Source organism: Oncorhynchus mykiss, chromosome 18, assembly GCF_013265735.2.
Source record: "Oncorhynchus mykiss isolate Arlee chromosome 18, USDA_OmykA_1.1, whole genome shotgun sequence".
NCBI classification, from domain to species: Eukaryota; Metazoa; Chordata; class Actinopteri; order Salmoniformes; family Salmonidae; genus Oncorhynchus; species Oncorhynchus mykiss.
The window spans coordinates 46,088,828-46,104,259 of NC_048582.1; the positions used below are offsets into that span (position 1 = coordinate 46,088,828).

General features: G+C 45.0%; 1 protein-coding gene across 2 annotated transcripts in view; it reads right to left on the reverse strand.

The window, feature by feature from the left end:
- The window catches only part of LOC110496379 (CMP-N-acetylneuraminate-beta-galactosamide-alpha-2,3-sialyltransferase 1), a 62,235-nt gene that overhangs the window by 8,331 nt on the left and 38,472 nt on the right, over positions 1-15,432 (reverse strand). For both annotated transcript variants that reach the window (XM_021572247.2, XM_021572246.2), the window contains exon 3: positions 6,711-6,904. In XM_021572247.2, coding sequence (XP_021427922.2) covers positions 6,711-6,904 — 194 coding nt within the window. The remainder of the gene's footprint in view (positions 1-6,710; positions 6,905-15,432) is intronic.

The following is a 15,432-nucleotide window of genomic DNA, read 5'->3' on the forward strand; positions in this document are numbered from 1 at the left end:
GAATGCAACCATGTAATCTAGAATATGACATTCATTTGACAAAAACTGGATCCCTTCTAGCCATGACCATGAAAAAGGCGGGGCGCAAATGATACAATATGACATCCATATAGTCTGGGGGACAAAACTCATATGATAACTCATTGATAATTTGTTGAGAGCTTTATTCATAAAGAGGGAAAATGTATGGACATTACAGCATAGGACAAAGGCCTCCATAGGATAGGTCAACCTGCTGTGTTGACTATTGGTTGTTGCAGCCCAACAATAGATTTAATCTTAATATGACACTAAAACACCTGAATGAATTAAACAACCAAACGATGAAGAGCCCCGATGGTATAAGTGACCTAAAGAAGTGCTATTCTAACATCAGGGGTGCTTTTCATTGGTTTATGTACTGCTGTAGGTTCAACCAGCTGACCTCTGTCAAGACACCCACGTCGACTGGATTCCCGACGTGAAGATGAGCAATGCTGCAGCAGCATCAGTTTCTACAATCTAGCTATACTTTGTCCCTTTTCAGTTATGAAAGGAGACATTCCTTAGTCATACGAGATGGTTGTCATATGCTGTGCTTTGGTCAATCAATGATTCTGTTGTGCAATTTGAGCAGAGATCACCTTGCCGTCCTGACAAAAGTGCCCCCTTAAACCATATGAATATATTAAACGTAATTTGGAACATGTAAAATACTACTGTTTATGATATTGTAAACATGCTGTAGATAATACGCTATATTGTTGTCTGGGTGAAATTAAAAGTATTGTCATCTCTGCTTTGCCTAGCCCCATTGAATAAAAATGGTTTCTTGTAGGCCAACTATTATTCTTTCTTTTACAATTTAAACACATTTGGCATAGACAAACGTAATTGTTATGGTAGTCTTAGGCAAACCATCTTCATTGTCACAGTAGCCCGACTAAGTGACACTCAGACCTTCTGGGATAAAAGTATCTGGCATTGAACTTGGTGGTAGTAGTTGTTTGTATGTTTGAAGAGAAGGACCTCCATCATCTCCTGTTTCCAGACATTTTATCACCTAGATTACAAGGGTTGGATTTGCACTAAAAAATGTCATGTCAGCACAAGGCATGTACAAAAATATATATATTTCACCTTTATTTAACCAGGTAGGCTAGTTGAGAACAAGTTCTCATTTGCAACTGCGACCTGGCCAAGATAAAGCATAGCAGTGTGAACAGACAACAACACAGAGTTACACATGGAGTAAACAATAAACAAGTCAATAACATAGTAGAAAAAAAAAGAATCTATATACATTGTGTGCAAAAGGCATGAGGAGGTAGGCAATAAATAGGCCATAGGAGTGAATAATTACAATTTAGCAGATTAACACTGGAGTGATAAATTATCCGATGAACATGTGCAGGTAGAGATACTGGTGTGCAAAAGAGCAGAAAAGTAAATAAAATCAAAACAGCATGGGGATGAGGTAGGTAAATTGGGTGGGCAATATACCGATGGACTATGTACAGCTGCAGCGATCGGTTAGCTGCTCAGATAGCAGATGTTTAAAGTTGGCGAGGGAGATAAATGTCTCCAACTTCAGAGATTTTTGTCATTCGTTCCAGTCGCAGGCAGCAGAGAACAGGAAGGAAAGGCGGCCAAATGAGGTTTTGGCTTTAGGGTTGATCAGTGAGAAACACCTGCTGGAGCACGTGCTACAGTGAACTGAGATAAGGCGGAGCTTTACCTTGCATAGACTTGTAGATGACCTGGATAATGATTAGCCTCATACATTGTCTACTGTTATTGTTTTTAAATTGAGAACCTAGAGCTTAACAATGTGTTATCAAATTGTGAGTTAAGCTATTCTCTGCTTCAGATGAACATTGTCAAGGAGTCTTTTGCAAATGCCCATAAGGCTAATGCGATCATACTGTAGGCCAGTTTACAATTAAAACAAGTTTAAACACTAAACTTCAACACTATCTCATATTATTTCAAAGTGTACAAGTAAGCTAACTCATATGTAAAGGTTAGACATTTTTGTAACAAGTAGGCTATTATTACTAAAGCATAATTTCAGGTGAACAAAAGAAAGTCCATATCAGATCTGGCCAATCTCGCTCCACTGATCCGTGATCTACTGGGGAGCAGACTTCTGTTCCAGCCAAGCAATAGCACACTTGACTATTAACTCATTCATTTTGATACATTAAAAGCAGGTGTGTTAGTGCTGGGCTGGAACAGAAACCTGCACGCCCAGCAGAGTTGGCCTGCTCCAGTTGTAATAGGTTTATAACATTGTGTGTGACTTTTAAACTGAATTTCTGTTCACAACATGTGCTAACATAGGTACACATATAATCCATGGTATACAAGGATGTACCCTTATTCTCTTGGGACATCCACTGGGACCTCTTCATCTGCAGACAGAGTTTCACTGCTCTCTGTACCTGAGAACAGAAAACATTCTAAAGAAACAGGCTGCATTATACTCAAATTAGACAGCACTGAATATTATGTTACTATATCTCTCTGTCCTACGTTTTTCCTCGCTGTTGACTAGAACTGGAGAATATTTTCAAAAATGTCCTCCCGCAAAAGGTATCTTCCCTATCCAGAGAAGCCTACTCTCCCTTCTCTGACAGCTTGAATTGATAGCTAATCTTTCACCCTCTTCCATGGCTGTTAGCTAGCTACAAATGAATTTAGTTTAAACGATAAATACATCAAGATAGCTAGCTAATTAGCTAATATGACGTTAGCAAGCTGGTGATATTTAATTCACTTAGCTAGCTATTCAGTTTGCTATATAGCTAACATTACATTAGCAGCTAATTTGAGTCAGCCTGCACACTTAAGTTTCTGTAGCAAGCTAGCTAAAAACAACCATTTTCAAAAAATATTTACTTACTTGAATAGGTTCTCACACTGCTGTTTTCTGGGTCCTTAGAAAAACGAAATAATGGGCAATTTTCCCGAAGTTTCCGATGGTAGCAAAATTCAGCCAGCCATGTGGACAATTGGAGAATTTACTGTCAACTGCATTTATTTTCAGCAAACTTAACATGTGCAAATATTTGTATGAACATAACAAGATTCAACAACTGAGACATAAACTGAACAAGTTCCACAGACATGTGACTAACAGAAATGGAATAATGTGTCCCTGAACAAAGATGGGGTCAAAATCAAAAGTAACAGTCAGTATCTGGTGTGGCCACCAGCTGCATTAAGTACTGCAGTGCATCTCCTCCTCATGGACTGCACCAGACTTGCCAGTTCTTGCTGTGAGATGTTACCACATTCTTCCACCAAGGCACCACCAAGTTCCTGGACATTTCTGGAGGGAATGGCCCTAGCCCTCAACCTCCGATCCAACAGGTCCCAGACGTCCTCAATGGGACTGAGATCCGGGAAATCACGCAAAGAACAAGCAGTATGGGTCGTGGCATTGTCATGCTGGAGGGTCATGTCAGGATGAGCCTACAGGAAGGGTACCACATGAGGGAGGATGATGTCTTCCCTGTAATGCACAGCATTGAGATTAACTGCAATGACAACAAGCTCAGACTGATGATGCTGTGACACACCGCCCCAGACCATGACGGATCCTCCACCTCCAAATCGATCCCGCTCCAGAGTACAGGCCTCGGTGTAATGCTCATTCCTTCAACGATAAACGCAAATCTGACCATCACCCCTGGTGAGACAAAACCGTGACTCGTCAGTGAAGACCACTTTTTGCCAGTCCTGTCTGGTCCAGCGACAGCGGGTTTGTGCCCATAGGTGACGTTGTTGCCGGTGATGCCTGGTGAGGACCTGCCTTACAATAGGCCTACAAGCCCTCAGTCCAGCCTCTCTCAGCCAATTGCGGACAGTCTGAGCACTGATGGAGGGATTGTGCGTTCCTGGTGTAACCCGGGCAGTTGTTGTTGCCATCCTGTACCTGTCCTGCAGGTGTGATGTTCAGATGTACCAATCCTGTGCAGGCGTTGTTACACGTGGTCTGCCACTGCGAGGACGATCAGCTGTCCGTACTGTCTCCCTGTAGCGCTGTCTTAGGCGTCTCACAGTACGGACATTGCAATTTATTGCCCTGGCCACATCTGCAGTCCTTATGCCTCCTTGCAGCATGCCTAAGGCACGTTCATGCAGATGAGCAGATGAACATATTTATTTTTGTGTTTTTCAGAGTCAGTAGAAAGGCCTCTTTAGTGTCCTAAATGTTCATAACTGTTACCTTAATTGCCTACCATCTGTAAGCTGTTAGTGTCTTAACGACTGTTCCGCAGGTGGATGTTCATTAATTGTTTATGGTTCATTGAAGAAGCATGAGAAACAGTGTTTAAACCCTTTTACAATGATCTGTGAAGTTATTTAGATTTTTACGAATTATCTTTGAAAGACAGGGTCCTGAAAAAGGGATGTTTCTTTTTTTGCTGAGATTACATACACACACACACAAAAGTATGTGGACACCCCTTGAAATGATTGGATTTGGCTATTTCAGCCACACTCGTTGCTGACAGGTGTATAAAATCGAGCACACAGCCGTGGAATCTCCATAGACAAACATTGACAGTAGAATAGCCCGTACTGAAGAGCTCAGTGACTTTCAGTGTGGCCCCTTCAGAGGATGCCACCTTTCCAACAAGTCAGTTTGTCATATTTACTGTATGCCCTTCTGGAGTTTCCCCGGTCAACTCTAAGTACTGTTATTGTGAAGTGGAAACGTCTAGGAGCAACAACTGCTCAGCTGCGAAGTGGTAGGCTAAACTAGTGCTGAAGCACATAACTCCTTAGAAATCGCCTGTCCTCGGTTGTAACACTCACTACAGAGTTCCAAACTGCCTCGAAGCAACATCAGCACAATAATTGTTTGTCGGGAGCTTCATGAAATGGGTTTCCATGGCTGAGCAGCCACACACAAGCCTAAGATCAGCCATGCACAATGCCAAGCGTCGGTTGGAATGGTGTAAAGCTCGCTGCCATTGGACTCTGGAGCAGTGGAAACTCGTTCTCTGGAGTGATGAATCACCCTTTGACGGATGCCAGGCGAACGCTACCTGCCCCAATGCATAGTGCCAACCTTAAAGTTTGGTGGAGTAATGGTCTGGGGCTGTTTTTCATGGTTCGGGCTAGGCCCCTTAGTTCCAGTGAAGGAAAATCCTAACGCTACAGCATACAATGACATTCTAGACAAACTTTGTGGTAACAGTTTGGGTAAGGCCCTTTCCTGTTTCAGCATGACAATGCCCCCATGCACAAAGCGAGGTCCATATAGAAAAGTTTTTTTGAGATCAGTGTGGAAGAACTTGACTGACCTCCACAGAGCCCTGAACAACTTTGGGATGAATTGGAATGCCGACCGCGAGCCACACCTAAATCGCCTAACATCAGTGCCCAACCTCACTAATGCTCTTGTGGCTGAATGGAAGCAAGTCCAAAGCAAAGCCATCCCAGAAGAGTGAAGGCTGTTATAGCAGCAAAGGAGGGGACCGACACCATATTAATACCCATGATTTTGGAATAAGGAGGAGCAGGTGTACACATACCTTTGGTCACGTAGTGTATGTTGACACTGCCAAGTTGATCTGAGCCTTGCTGTTGGAAAATCACCAGTGTTCAACTTTCGGCTGTCGCAGATGCACCTCCCCCGGTTTCACTCTCCGACCTTTGTCTACAGTCGGCTTCATTACCCTTCCTGCTCTAACCCTAACCCTATTTCTTCTTCTCAGAGTGTATTGGCAGGTCCCAATCACTGCACTATTGTCAGCATAAAACAGTCAAATCATCTCAGGTATCGCATTAAACTGACCCATCAACGTCGTACAAAAAGAGGGCTTGCAATTTAAACCAATCACTGCACATTTTCCACATAATATGGTTCAATCAAGCCACACAAACAAACGTTTTCCCTCATCAGCGCATTTTAGCAACAAATTGGCCAAAATCATTGCATATTGCCTTGGAAAAATCAAGCATTTTTGCCCTCAAATAGAAAAAAAAATCCCAGCAAAATCCTGGAGGGACGAATTGGCACTAACCCTACCCCCATCTATGTGCCGGAGAGTGTATAGTCTGAACACATAAAACCAAGGGTGATTAACTGCCACCTGCAGTTAAGGAAAGTTCTCTCAGGAGTCAATTTCATTAGCTGACCTGGATGGAATTCTGTGTTTCTTCCTTAACCTATATCAAGTCCCACCCAGTTGACTACTACAAAATAGCGAAAGCCCTAAATCTCATGGCACATCATGCTAAAACAGGTTTTGGGGCCAAGTGGCTTTGACTTCTATGAGACAAACTGACATGGGAACAACAGCTAGGGCAGCTGAAAGGTGTGACATGATGGGTGGAAAGGTCTATGTTAGGGTGAAATCATATTGACATCAAACCAAATGGGGCGTCTACACCTACATGTCACAATGATCACAGACTTGTGTTTGTTCCAATATAACCTTTCATGAGCTATTGTGATGATAATTGTAGGCTATAAACGCCTTGATAGAACAAAACCGTTTGTATCCCTGCACAGGTGTAATCTTATCAACGGTGGGGGTGGGAATCAAGAAACTGGACTACAATGATTACACTTGTAATTAACACCAAAGCCTAGATATTGGTCAGGCTTGAATGCTATACAGAACAAAATCACTCCTTTGTGGCTTTGCAGTTCAATTCCTAACATAATGCTTTATGTAACTCATAAACAAAAAACAAGCTTGATGAGTCACCTGATGACGACATCACTGGAGTCTATGAGGGCTCCGTAACGGGAGCCCTTAAGGTTCCCAGAGTTCCCCACCACAGCACAGGTCCTACAGCGCTCAGGGCCCGCATCCATGTAAAGGTCAGCATCAGGGATGACCTGGAACAACTTCTCCACCACCTCGCTGAAGTTGGCCGGCTCTTGCTCTGCCTGCAACCACTGGAGAGAGAGGGAGACCTTCAAGCCTTTCAGCTCAGCCTTTAACCATTCGGGCCAGAACAGAGACAGTTGAGGTAGGGACACAGCAGAGACAGGCCAGCCAGCACATAATTATCTGAGGACCATGTGTTTCTTAGAGCTTGGTGAGAGAATGATTGTCATATGGTTATTTTGCATACAACCTTCCCATAACGTTTCCTACAGGTTCCCTCATGGTTCTATTTAAAGTAGGTTTTCAAAACATTAGTAACGTTTAAAGAACATTCTAAGGATGTTATTTAAAAACATACTTTCAGTTCTCAGCATAAAAAAAAACTATTGTTAAAGGGACACATTTGGATTTCGGCAATGAGGCCCTTTATCTACTTCCCCAGAGTCAGATGAACTTAAAGATACAATTTTTATGTCTGAGTGCAGTTTGAAGTAAGTTGCTAAGTAGCATTAGCGCAATTGCTATCTAGCGTTAACACAATGACTGGAAGTCGGCTAACATGCTAGCGATACCCATAGACTTCCAGTCATTGCGCTAATGCAAGTTAGTATTGGTTTTCAAAACAGTTATTTATCCCGGAAAAAGGGAGTGGTTTTCGGAGTAAATCCCAGTAAATCTCAGTAACCGGGTTACCACCATTCAACCCTAGCACACACCACTTTTAACAGAGCCAGTAGATGGACCAAGACAGTACACATCAATCCTTACCTCTTATGAAACAAGTTATGAGTAACAGGGTGTTACCTTCTAGTTAATATTCCATCTACTCTTACATCTAATTGGTCAAGGTGAATGTGATAACCTCATCTCCATAGAACCCTCTCAGGGCATGTGATCCTTCCACCTCCAACGTGTATCTCCGGATTTAATTTAATGGAGTCACGATGGTGGCAGCCACTGGTAATAGCCCCAGGATCAATTCTAATTTACAAGAAAGTGTTCCTAACTGACTTCTAAGAAGGGTGAATGGACTTTTGATGTTTGAATTAAAACGAACAACGGCGTACCATTTGACTGTTAGACGTTGTAACCGGGCTGTTCCTAAGTGATCGGCAGCTCATTCTTCATTGTACGTGACCTCGCTATAGAAAAACCAAGAATAAACTGACAAACTGTGATGCAGGGTTGAGGCAAGAATAATTTACAGCTCAATATACCATCGGCCTACGCTTTGAACTCAATATGGCCACGGATTAGGTTCAAAAATAGAATATCTCTCGTCTCTGAAATACTGAGAAACAGGGAGTGTAACGTTTTTTTCCCTCAGTTTATTGGATCTAGACTTCTCTAGTAGTGTTGAATGGTATTCATTAAGTAGTCATTCAGTTCTATCTGGTGGAATCTTAGAAATTAGCCACCTCAAAGTATAGCTGACTAGGAGATGGTATCGTTCATGGGCATTGGTACGTACAGTATAATTAATTATCGTCATGGAAACAATGTTTTCTTCCTTGTCCTGATTATCATTAGAACGGTTAACCTGATGTGACTGAACCAAACTCACCTGTGTGGTTATTCACCTGTAAGTCTCAGAACCTGACATCACCTGTACGTGTCATCAGCCAGCAGACTGTTCCTCCAGGTCATCAGAGGGTGGACTAATCCAAATTCTCTAACCCTAGCTTCATGTCCACATCCCGGTTTAACCCTAACCTCAACCCTAGATTCATGTCCACATCCCGGTTTAACCCTAACCTCAACCCTAGCTTCATGTCCACATCCCGTTTTAACCCTAACCTGAACCCTAGCTTCATGTCCAAATCCCGGTTTAACCCTAACCTCAACCCTAGCTTCATGTCCAAATCCCGGTTTAACCCTAACCTCAACCCTAGCTTCATGTTCACATCCCGGTTTAACCCTAACCTCAACCCTAGCTTCATATCCACATCCCGGTTTAACCCTAACCTCAACCCTAGCTTCATGTCCACATCCCGGTTTAACCCTAACCTCAACCCTAGCTTCATGTCCAAATCCCGGTTTAACCCTAACCTCATCACTAGCTTCATGTCCATGTCCCGGTTTAACCCAAACCTCAACCCTAGCTTCATGTCCACATCCCGGTTTAACCCTAACCTCAACCCTAGCTTCATGTCCACATCCCGGTTTAACCCTAACCTCAACCCTAGCTTCATGTCCACATCCTGGTTCAAACTAAACCCAGCTTCATGTCCACATCCTGGTTCAACTCTAACCCTAGCTTCATGACCACATCCTGGTTCAACCCTAACCCTAGCTTCATGTCCACATCCTGGTTCAACCCTAACCCTAGCTTCATGTCCACATCCCGGTTCAACCCTAACCCTAGCTTCATGTCCACATCCTGGTTCAATATAACCCTAGCTTTATGTCCACATCCGGATTCAGCCCTAACCCTAGCTTCATGTCCACATCCTGGTTCAACCCTAACCCTAGCTTCATGTCTACATACTGGTTCAGCCCTAACCCTAACAGTAGCTTCATGTTCACATCCTGGCTCAACCCTAACCCTAGCTTCATGTCTACATCCTGGTTCAGCCCTAACCCTAACCTTAGCTTCATGTCTACATCTTGGTTCAACCCTAACCCTAGCTTCATGTCCACATCCTGGTTCAACCCTAACCCTAGCTTCATGTCCACATCCTGGTTCAACCCTAACCCTAGCTTCATGTCCACATCCTGGTTCAACCTAACCCTAGCTTCATGTCCACATCCCGGTTTAACCCTAACCTCAACCCTAGCTTCATGTCCACATCCCGGTTTAACCCTAACCTCAACCCTAGCTTCATGTCCACATCCCGGTTTAACCCTAACCTCAACCCTAGCTTCATGTCCACATACTGGTTCAAACTAACCCTAGCTTCATGTCCACATCCTGGTTCAGCACTAACCCTAACCCTAGATTAATGTCTACATCTTGGTTCAACCCTAACCCTAGCTTCATGTCCACATGCTGGTTCAAACCTAACCTAGCTTCATGTCCACATCCTGGTTCAGCCCTAACCCTAACCCTAGCTTCATGTCCACATCCTGGTTCAAGCCTAACCCTAAATTCATGTCCACATCCTGGTTCAGCACTAACCCTAACTTCATGTCCACATCCTGGTTCAACCCTAACCCTAGCTTCATGTCCACATCCTGGTTCAAACTAACCCTAGCTTCATGTCCACATCCTGGTTCAACCCTAACCCTAGCTTCATGTCCACATCCTGGTTCAACCCTAACCCTAGCTTCATGTCCACATCCTGGTTCAAACTAACCCTAGCTTCATGTCCACATCCTGGTTCAACCCTAACCCTAGCTTCATGTCCTCATCCTGGTTCAACCCTAACCCTAGCTTCATGTCCACATCCTGGTTCAACCCTAACCCTAGCTTCATGTTCACATCCCGGTTTAACCCTAACCTCAACCCTAGCTTCATGTCCACATCCCGGTTTAACCCTAACCTCCACACAAGCTTCATGTCCAAATCCCGGTTTAACCCTAACCTCATCCCTAGCTTCATGTCCACGTCCCGGTTTAACCCTAAACTCATCCCTAGCTTCATATCCACATCCCGGTTTAACCCTAACCTCAACCCTAGCTTCATGTCCACATCCCGGTTTAACCCTAACCTCAACCCTAGCTTCATGTCCAAATCCCGGTTTAACCCTAACCTCATCACTAGCTTCATGTCCATGTCCCGGTTTAACCCAAACCTCAACCCTAGCTTCATGTCCACATCCCGGTTTAACCCTAACCTCAATCCTAGCTTCATGTCCACATCCTGGTTCAAACTAAACCCAGCTTCATGTCCACATCCTGGTTCAACTCTAACCCTAGCTTCATGACCACATCCTGGTTCAACCCTAACCCTAGCTTCATGTCCACATCCTGGTTCAACCCTAACCCTAGCTTCATGCCCACATCCTGGTTCAAACTAAACCTAGATTCATGTCCACATCCCGGTTCAACCCTAACCCTAGCTTCATGTCCACATCCTGGTTCAAACTAACCCTAGCTTTATGTCCAAAACCGGATTCAGCCCTAACCCTAGCTTCATGTCCACACCCTGGTTCAACCCTAACCCTAGCTTCATGTCTACATACTGGTTCAGCCCTAACCCTAACCGTATCTTCATGTTCACATCCTGGTTCAACCCTAACCCTAGCTTCATGTCTACATACTGGTTCAGCCCTAACCCTAACCGTATCTTCATGTTCACATCCTGGTTCAACCCTAACCCTAGCTTCATGTCCACATCCTGGTTCAACCCTAACCCTAGCTTCATGTCCACATCCTGGTTCAACCCTAACCCTAGCTTCATGTCCACATCCTGGTTCAAACTAACCCTAGCTTCATGTCCACATCCCGGTTTAACACTAACCTCAACCCTAGCTTCATGTCCACATCCCGGTTTAACCCTAACCTCAACCCTAGCTTCATGTCCACATCCCGGTTTAACCCTAACCTCAACCCTAGCTTCATGTCCACATCCTGGTTCAAACTAAACCCAGCTTCATGTCCACATCCTGGTTCAACTCTAACCCTAGCTTCATGACCACATCCTGGTTCAACCCTAACCCTAGCTTCATGTCCACATCCTGGTTCAACCCTAACCCTAGCTTCATGCCCACATCCTGGTTCAAACTAAACCTAGCTTCATGTCCACATCCCGGTTCAACCCTAACCCTAGCTTTATGTCCACATCCTGGTTCAATATAACCCTAGCTTTATGTCCACATCCGGATTCAGCCCTAACCCTAGCTTCATGTCCACATCCTGGTTCAACCCTAACCCTAGCTTCATGTCTACATACTGGTTCAGCCCTAACCCTAACCGTAGCTTCATGTTCACATCCTGGTTCAACCTTAACCCTAGCTTCATGTCTACATCCTGGTTCAGCCCTAACCCTAACCTTAGCTTCATGTCTACATCTTGGTTCAACCCTAACCCTAGCTTCATGTCCACATCCTGGTTCAACCCTAACCCTAGCTTCATGTCCACATCCTGGTTCAACCCTAACCCTAGCTTCATGTCCACATCCTGGTTCAAACTAACCCTAGCTTCATGTCCACATCCCGGTTTAACACTAACCTCAACCCTAGCTTCATGTCCACATCCCGGTTTAACCCTAACCTCAACCCTAGCTTCATGTCCACATCCCGGTTTAACCCTAACCTCAACCCTAGCTTCATGTCCACATCCTGGTTCAAACTAAACCCAGCTTCATGTCCACATCCTGGTTCAACTCTAACCCTAGCTTCATGACCACATCCTGGTTCAACCCTAACCCTAGCTTCATGTCCACATCCTGGTTCAACCCTAACCCTAGCTTCATGCCCACATCCTGGTTCAAACTAAACCTAGCTTCATGTCCACATCCCGGTTCAACCCTAACCCTAGCTTCATGTCCACATCCTGGTTCAATATAACCCTAGCTTTATGTCCACATCCGGATTCAGCCCTAACCCTAGCTTCATGTCCACATCCTGGTTCAACCCTAACCCTAGCTTCATGTCTACATACTGGTTCAGCCCTAACCCTAACCGTAGCTTCATGTTCACATCCTGGTTCAACCTTAACCCTAGCTTCATGTCTACATCCTGGTTCAGCCCTAACCCTAACCTTAGCTTCATGTCTACATCTTGGTTCAACCCTAACCCTAGCTTCATGTCCACATCCTGGTTCAACCCTAACCCTAGCTTCATGTCCACATCCTGGTTCAACCCTAACCCTAGCTTCATGTCCACATCCTGGTTCAAACTAACCCTAGCTTCATGTCCACATCCCGGTTTAACACTAACCTCAACCCTAGCTTCATGTCCACATCCCGGTTTAACCCTAACCTCAACCCTAGCTTCATGTCCACATCCCGGTTTAACCCTAACCTCAACCCTAGCTTCATGTCCACATCCTGGTTCAAACTAAACCCAGCTTCATGTCCACATCCTGGTTCAACTCTAACCCTAGCTTCATGACCACATCCTGGTTCAACCCTAACCCTAGCTTCATGTCCACATCCTGGTTCAACCCTAACCCTAGCTTCATGCCCACATCCTGGTTCAAACTAAACCTAGCTTCATGTCCACATCCCGGTTCAACCCTAACCCTAGCTTCATGTCCACATCCTGGTTCAATATAACCCTAGCTTTATGTCCACATCCGGATTCAGCCCTAACCCTAGCTTCATGTCCACATCCTGGTTCAACCCTAACCCTAGCTTCATGTCTACATACTGGTTCAGCCCTAACCCTAACCGTAGCTTCATGTTCACATCCTGGTTCAACCTTAACCCTAGCTTCATGTCTACATCCTGGTTCAGCCCTAACCCTAACCTTAGCTTCATGTCTACATCTTGGTTCAACCCTAACCCTAGCTTCATGTCCACATCCTGGTTCAACCCTAACCCTAGCTTCATGTCCACATCCTAGTTCAACCCTAACCCTAGCTTCATGTCCACATCCTGGTTCAAACTAACCCTAGCTTCATGTCCACATCCTGGTTTAACCCTAACCTCAACCCTAGCTTCATGTCCACATCCCGGTTTAACCCTAACCTCAACCCTAGCTTCATGTCCACATCCCGGTTTAACCCTAACCTCAACCCAAGCTTCATGTCCACATACTGGTTCAAACTAACCCTAGCTTCATGTCCACATCCCGGTTTAACACTAACCTCAACCCTAGCTTCATGTCCACATCCCGGTTTAACCCTAACCTCAACCCTAGCTTCATGTCCACATCCCGGTTTAACCCTAACCTCAACCCTAGCTTCATGTCCACATCCTGGTTCAAACTAAACCCAGCTTCATGTCCACATCCTGGTTCAACTCTAACCCTAGCTTCATGACCACATCCTGGTTCAACCCTAACCCTAGCTTCATGTCCACATCCTGGTTCAACCCTAACCCTAGCTTCATGCCCACATCCTGGTTCAAACTAAACCTAGCTTCATGTCCACATCCCGGTTCAACCCTAACCCTAGCTTCATGTCCACATCCTGGTTCAATATAACCCTAGCTTTATGTCCACATCCGGATTCAGCCCTAACCCTAGCTTCATGTCCACATCCTGGTTCAACCCTAACCCTAGCTTCATGTCTACATACTGGTTCAGCCCTAACCCTAACCGTAGCTTCATGTTCACATCCTGGTTCAACCTTAACCCTAGCTTCATGTCTACATCCTGGTTCAGCCCTAACCCTAACCTTAGCTTCATGTCTACATCTTGGTTCAACCCTAACCCTAGCTTCATGTCCACATCCTGGTTCAACCCTAACCCTAGCTTCATGTCCACATCCTAGTTCAACCCTAACCCTAGCTTCATGTCCACATCCTGGTTCAAACTAACCCTAGCTTCATGTCCACATCCTGGTTTAACCCTAACCTCAACCCTAGCTTCATGTCCACATCCCGGTTTAACCCTAACCTCAACCCTAGCTTCATGTCCACATCCCGGTTTAACCCTAACCTCAACCCAAGCTTCATGTCCACATACTGGTTCAAACTAACCCTAGCTTCATGTCCACATCCTGGTTCAGCCCTAACCCTAACCCTAGATTAATGTCTACATCTTGGTTCAACCCTAACCCTAGCTTCATGTCCACATGCTGGTTCAAACCTAACCTAGCTTCATGTCCACATCCTGGTTCAGCCCTAACCCTAACCCTAGCTTCATGTCCACATCCTGGTTCAAGCCTAACCCTAACTTCATGTCCATATCCTGGTTCAGCACTAACCCTAACTTCATGTCCACATCCTGGTTCAACCCTAACCCTAGCTTCATGTCCACATCCTGGTTCAAACTAACCCTAGCTTCATGTCCACATCCTGGTTCAACCCTAACCCTAGCTTCATGTCCACATCCTGGTTCAACCCTAACCCTAGCGTCATGTCCACATCCTGGTTCAAACTAACCCTAGCTTCATGTCCACATCCTGGTTCAACCCTAACCCTAGCTTCATGTCCTCATCCTGGTTCAACCCTAACCCTAGCTTCATGTCCACATCCTGGTTCGACCCTAACCCTAGCTTCATGTTCACATCCCGGTTTAACCCTAACCTCCACACAAGCTTCATGTCCAAATCCCGGTTTAACCCTAACCTCATCCCTAGCTTCATGTCCACGTCCCGGTTTAACCCTAACCTCATCCCTAGCTTCATATCCACATCCCGGTTTAACCCTAACCTCAACCCTAGCTTCATGTCCACATCCCGGTTTAACCCTAACCTCAACCCTAGCTTCATGTCCAAATCCCGGTTTAACCCTAACCTCATCACTAGCTTCATGTCCATGTCCCGGTTTAACCCAAACCTCAACCCTAGCTTCATGTCCACATCCCGGTTTAACCCTAACCTCAACCCTAGCTTCATATCCACATCCCGGTTTAACCCTAACCTCAACACTAGCTTCATGACCACATCCTGGTTCAACCCTAACCCTAGCTTCATGTCCACATCCTGGTTCAACCCTAACCCTAGCTTCATGCCCACATCCTGGTTCAAACTAAACCTAGCTTCATGTCCACATCCCGGTTCAACCCTAACCCTAGCTTCATGTCCACATCCTGGTTCAAACTAA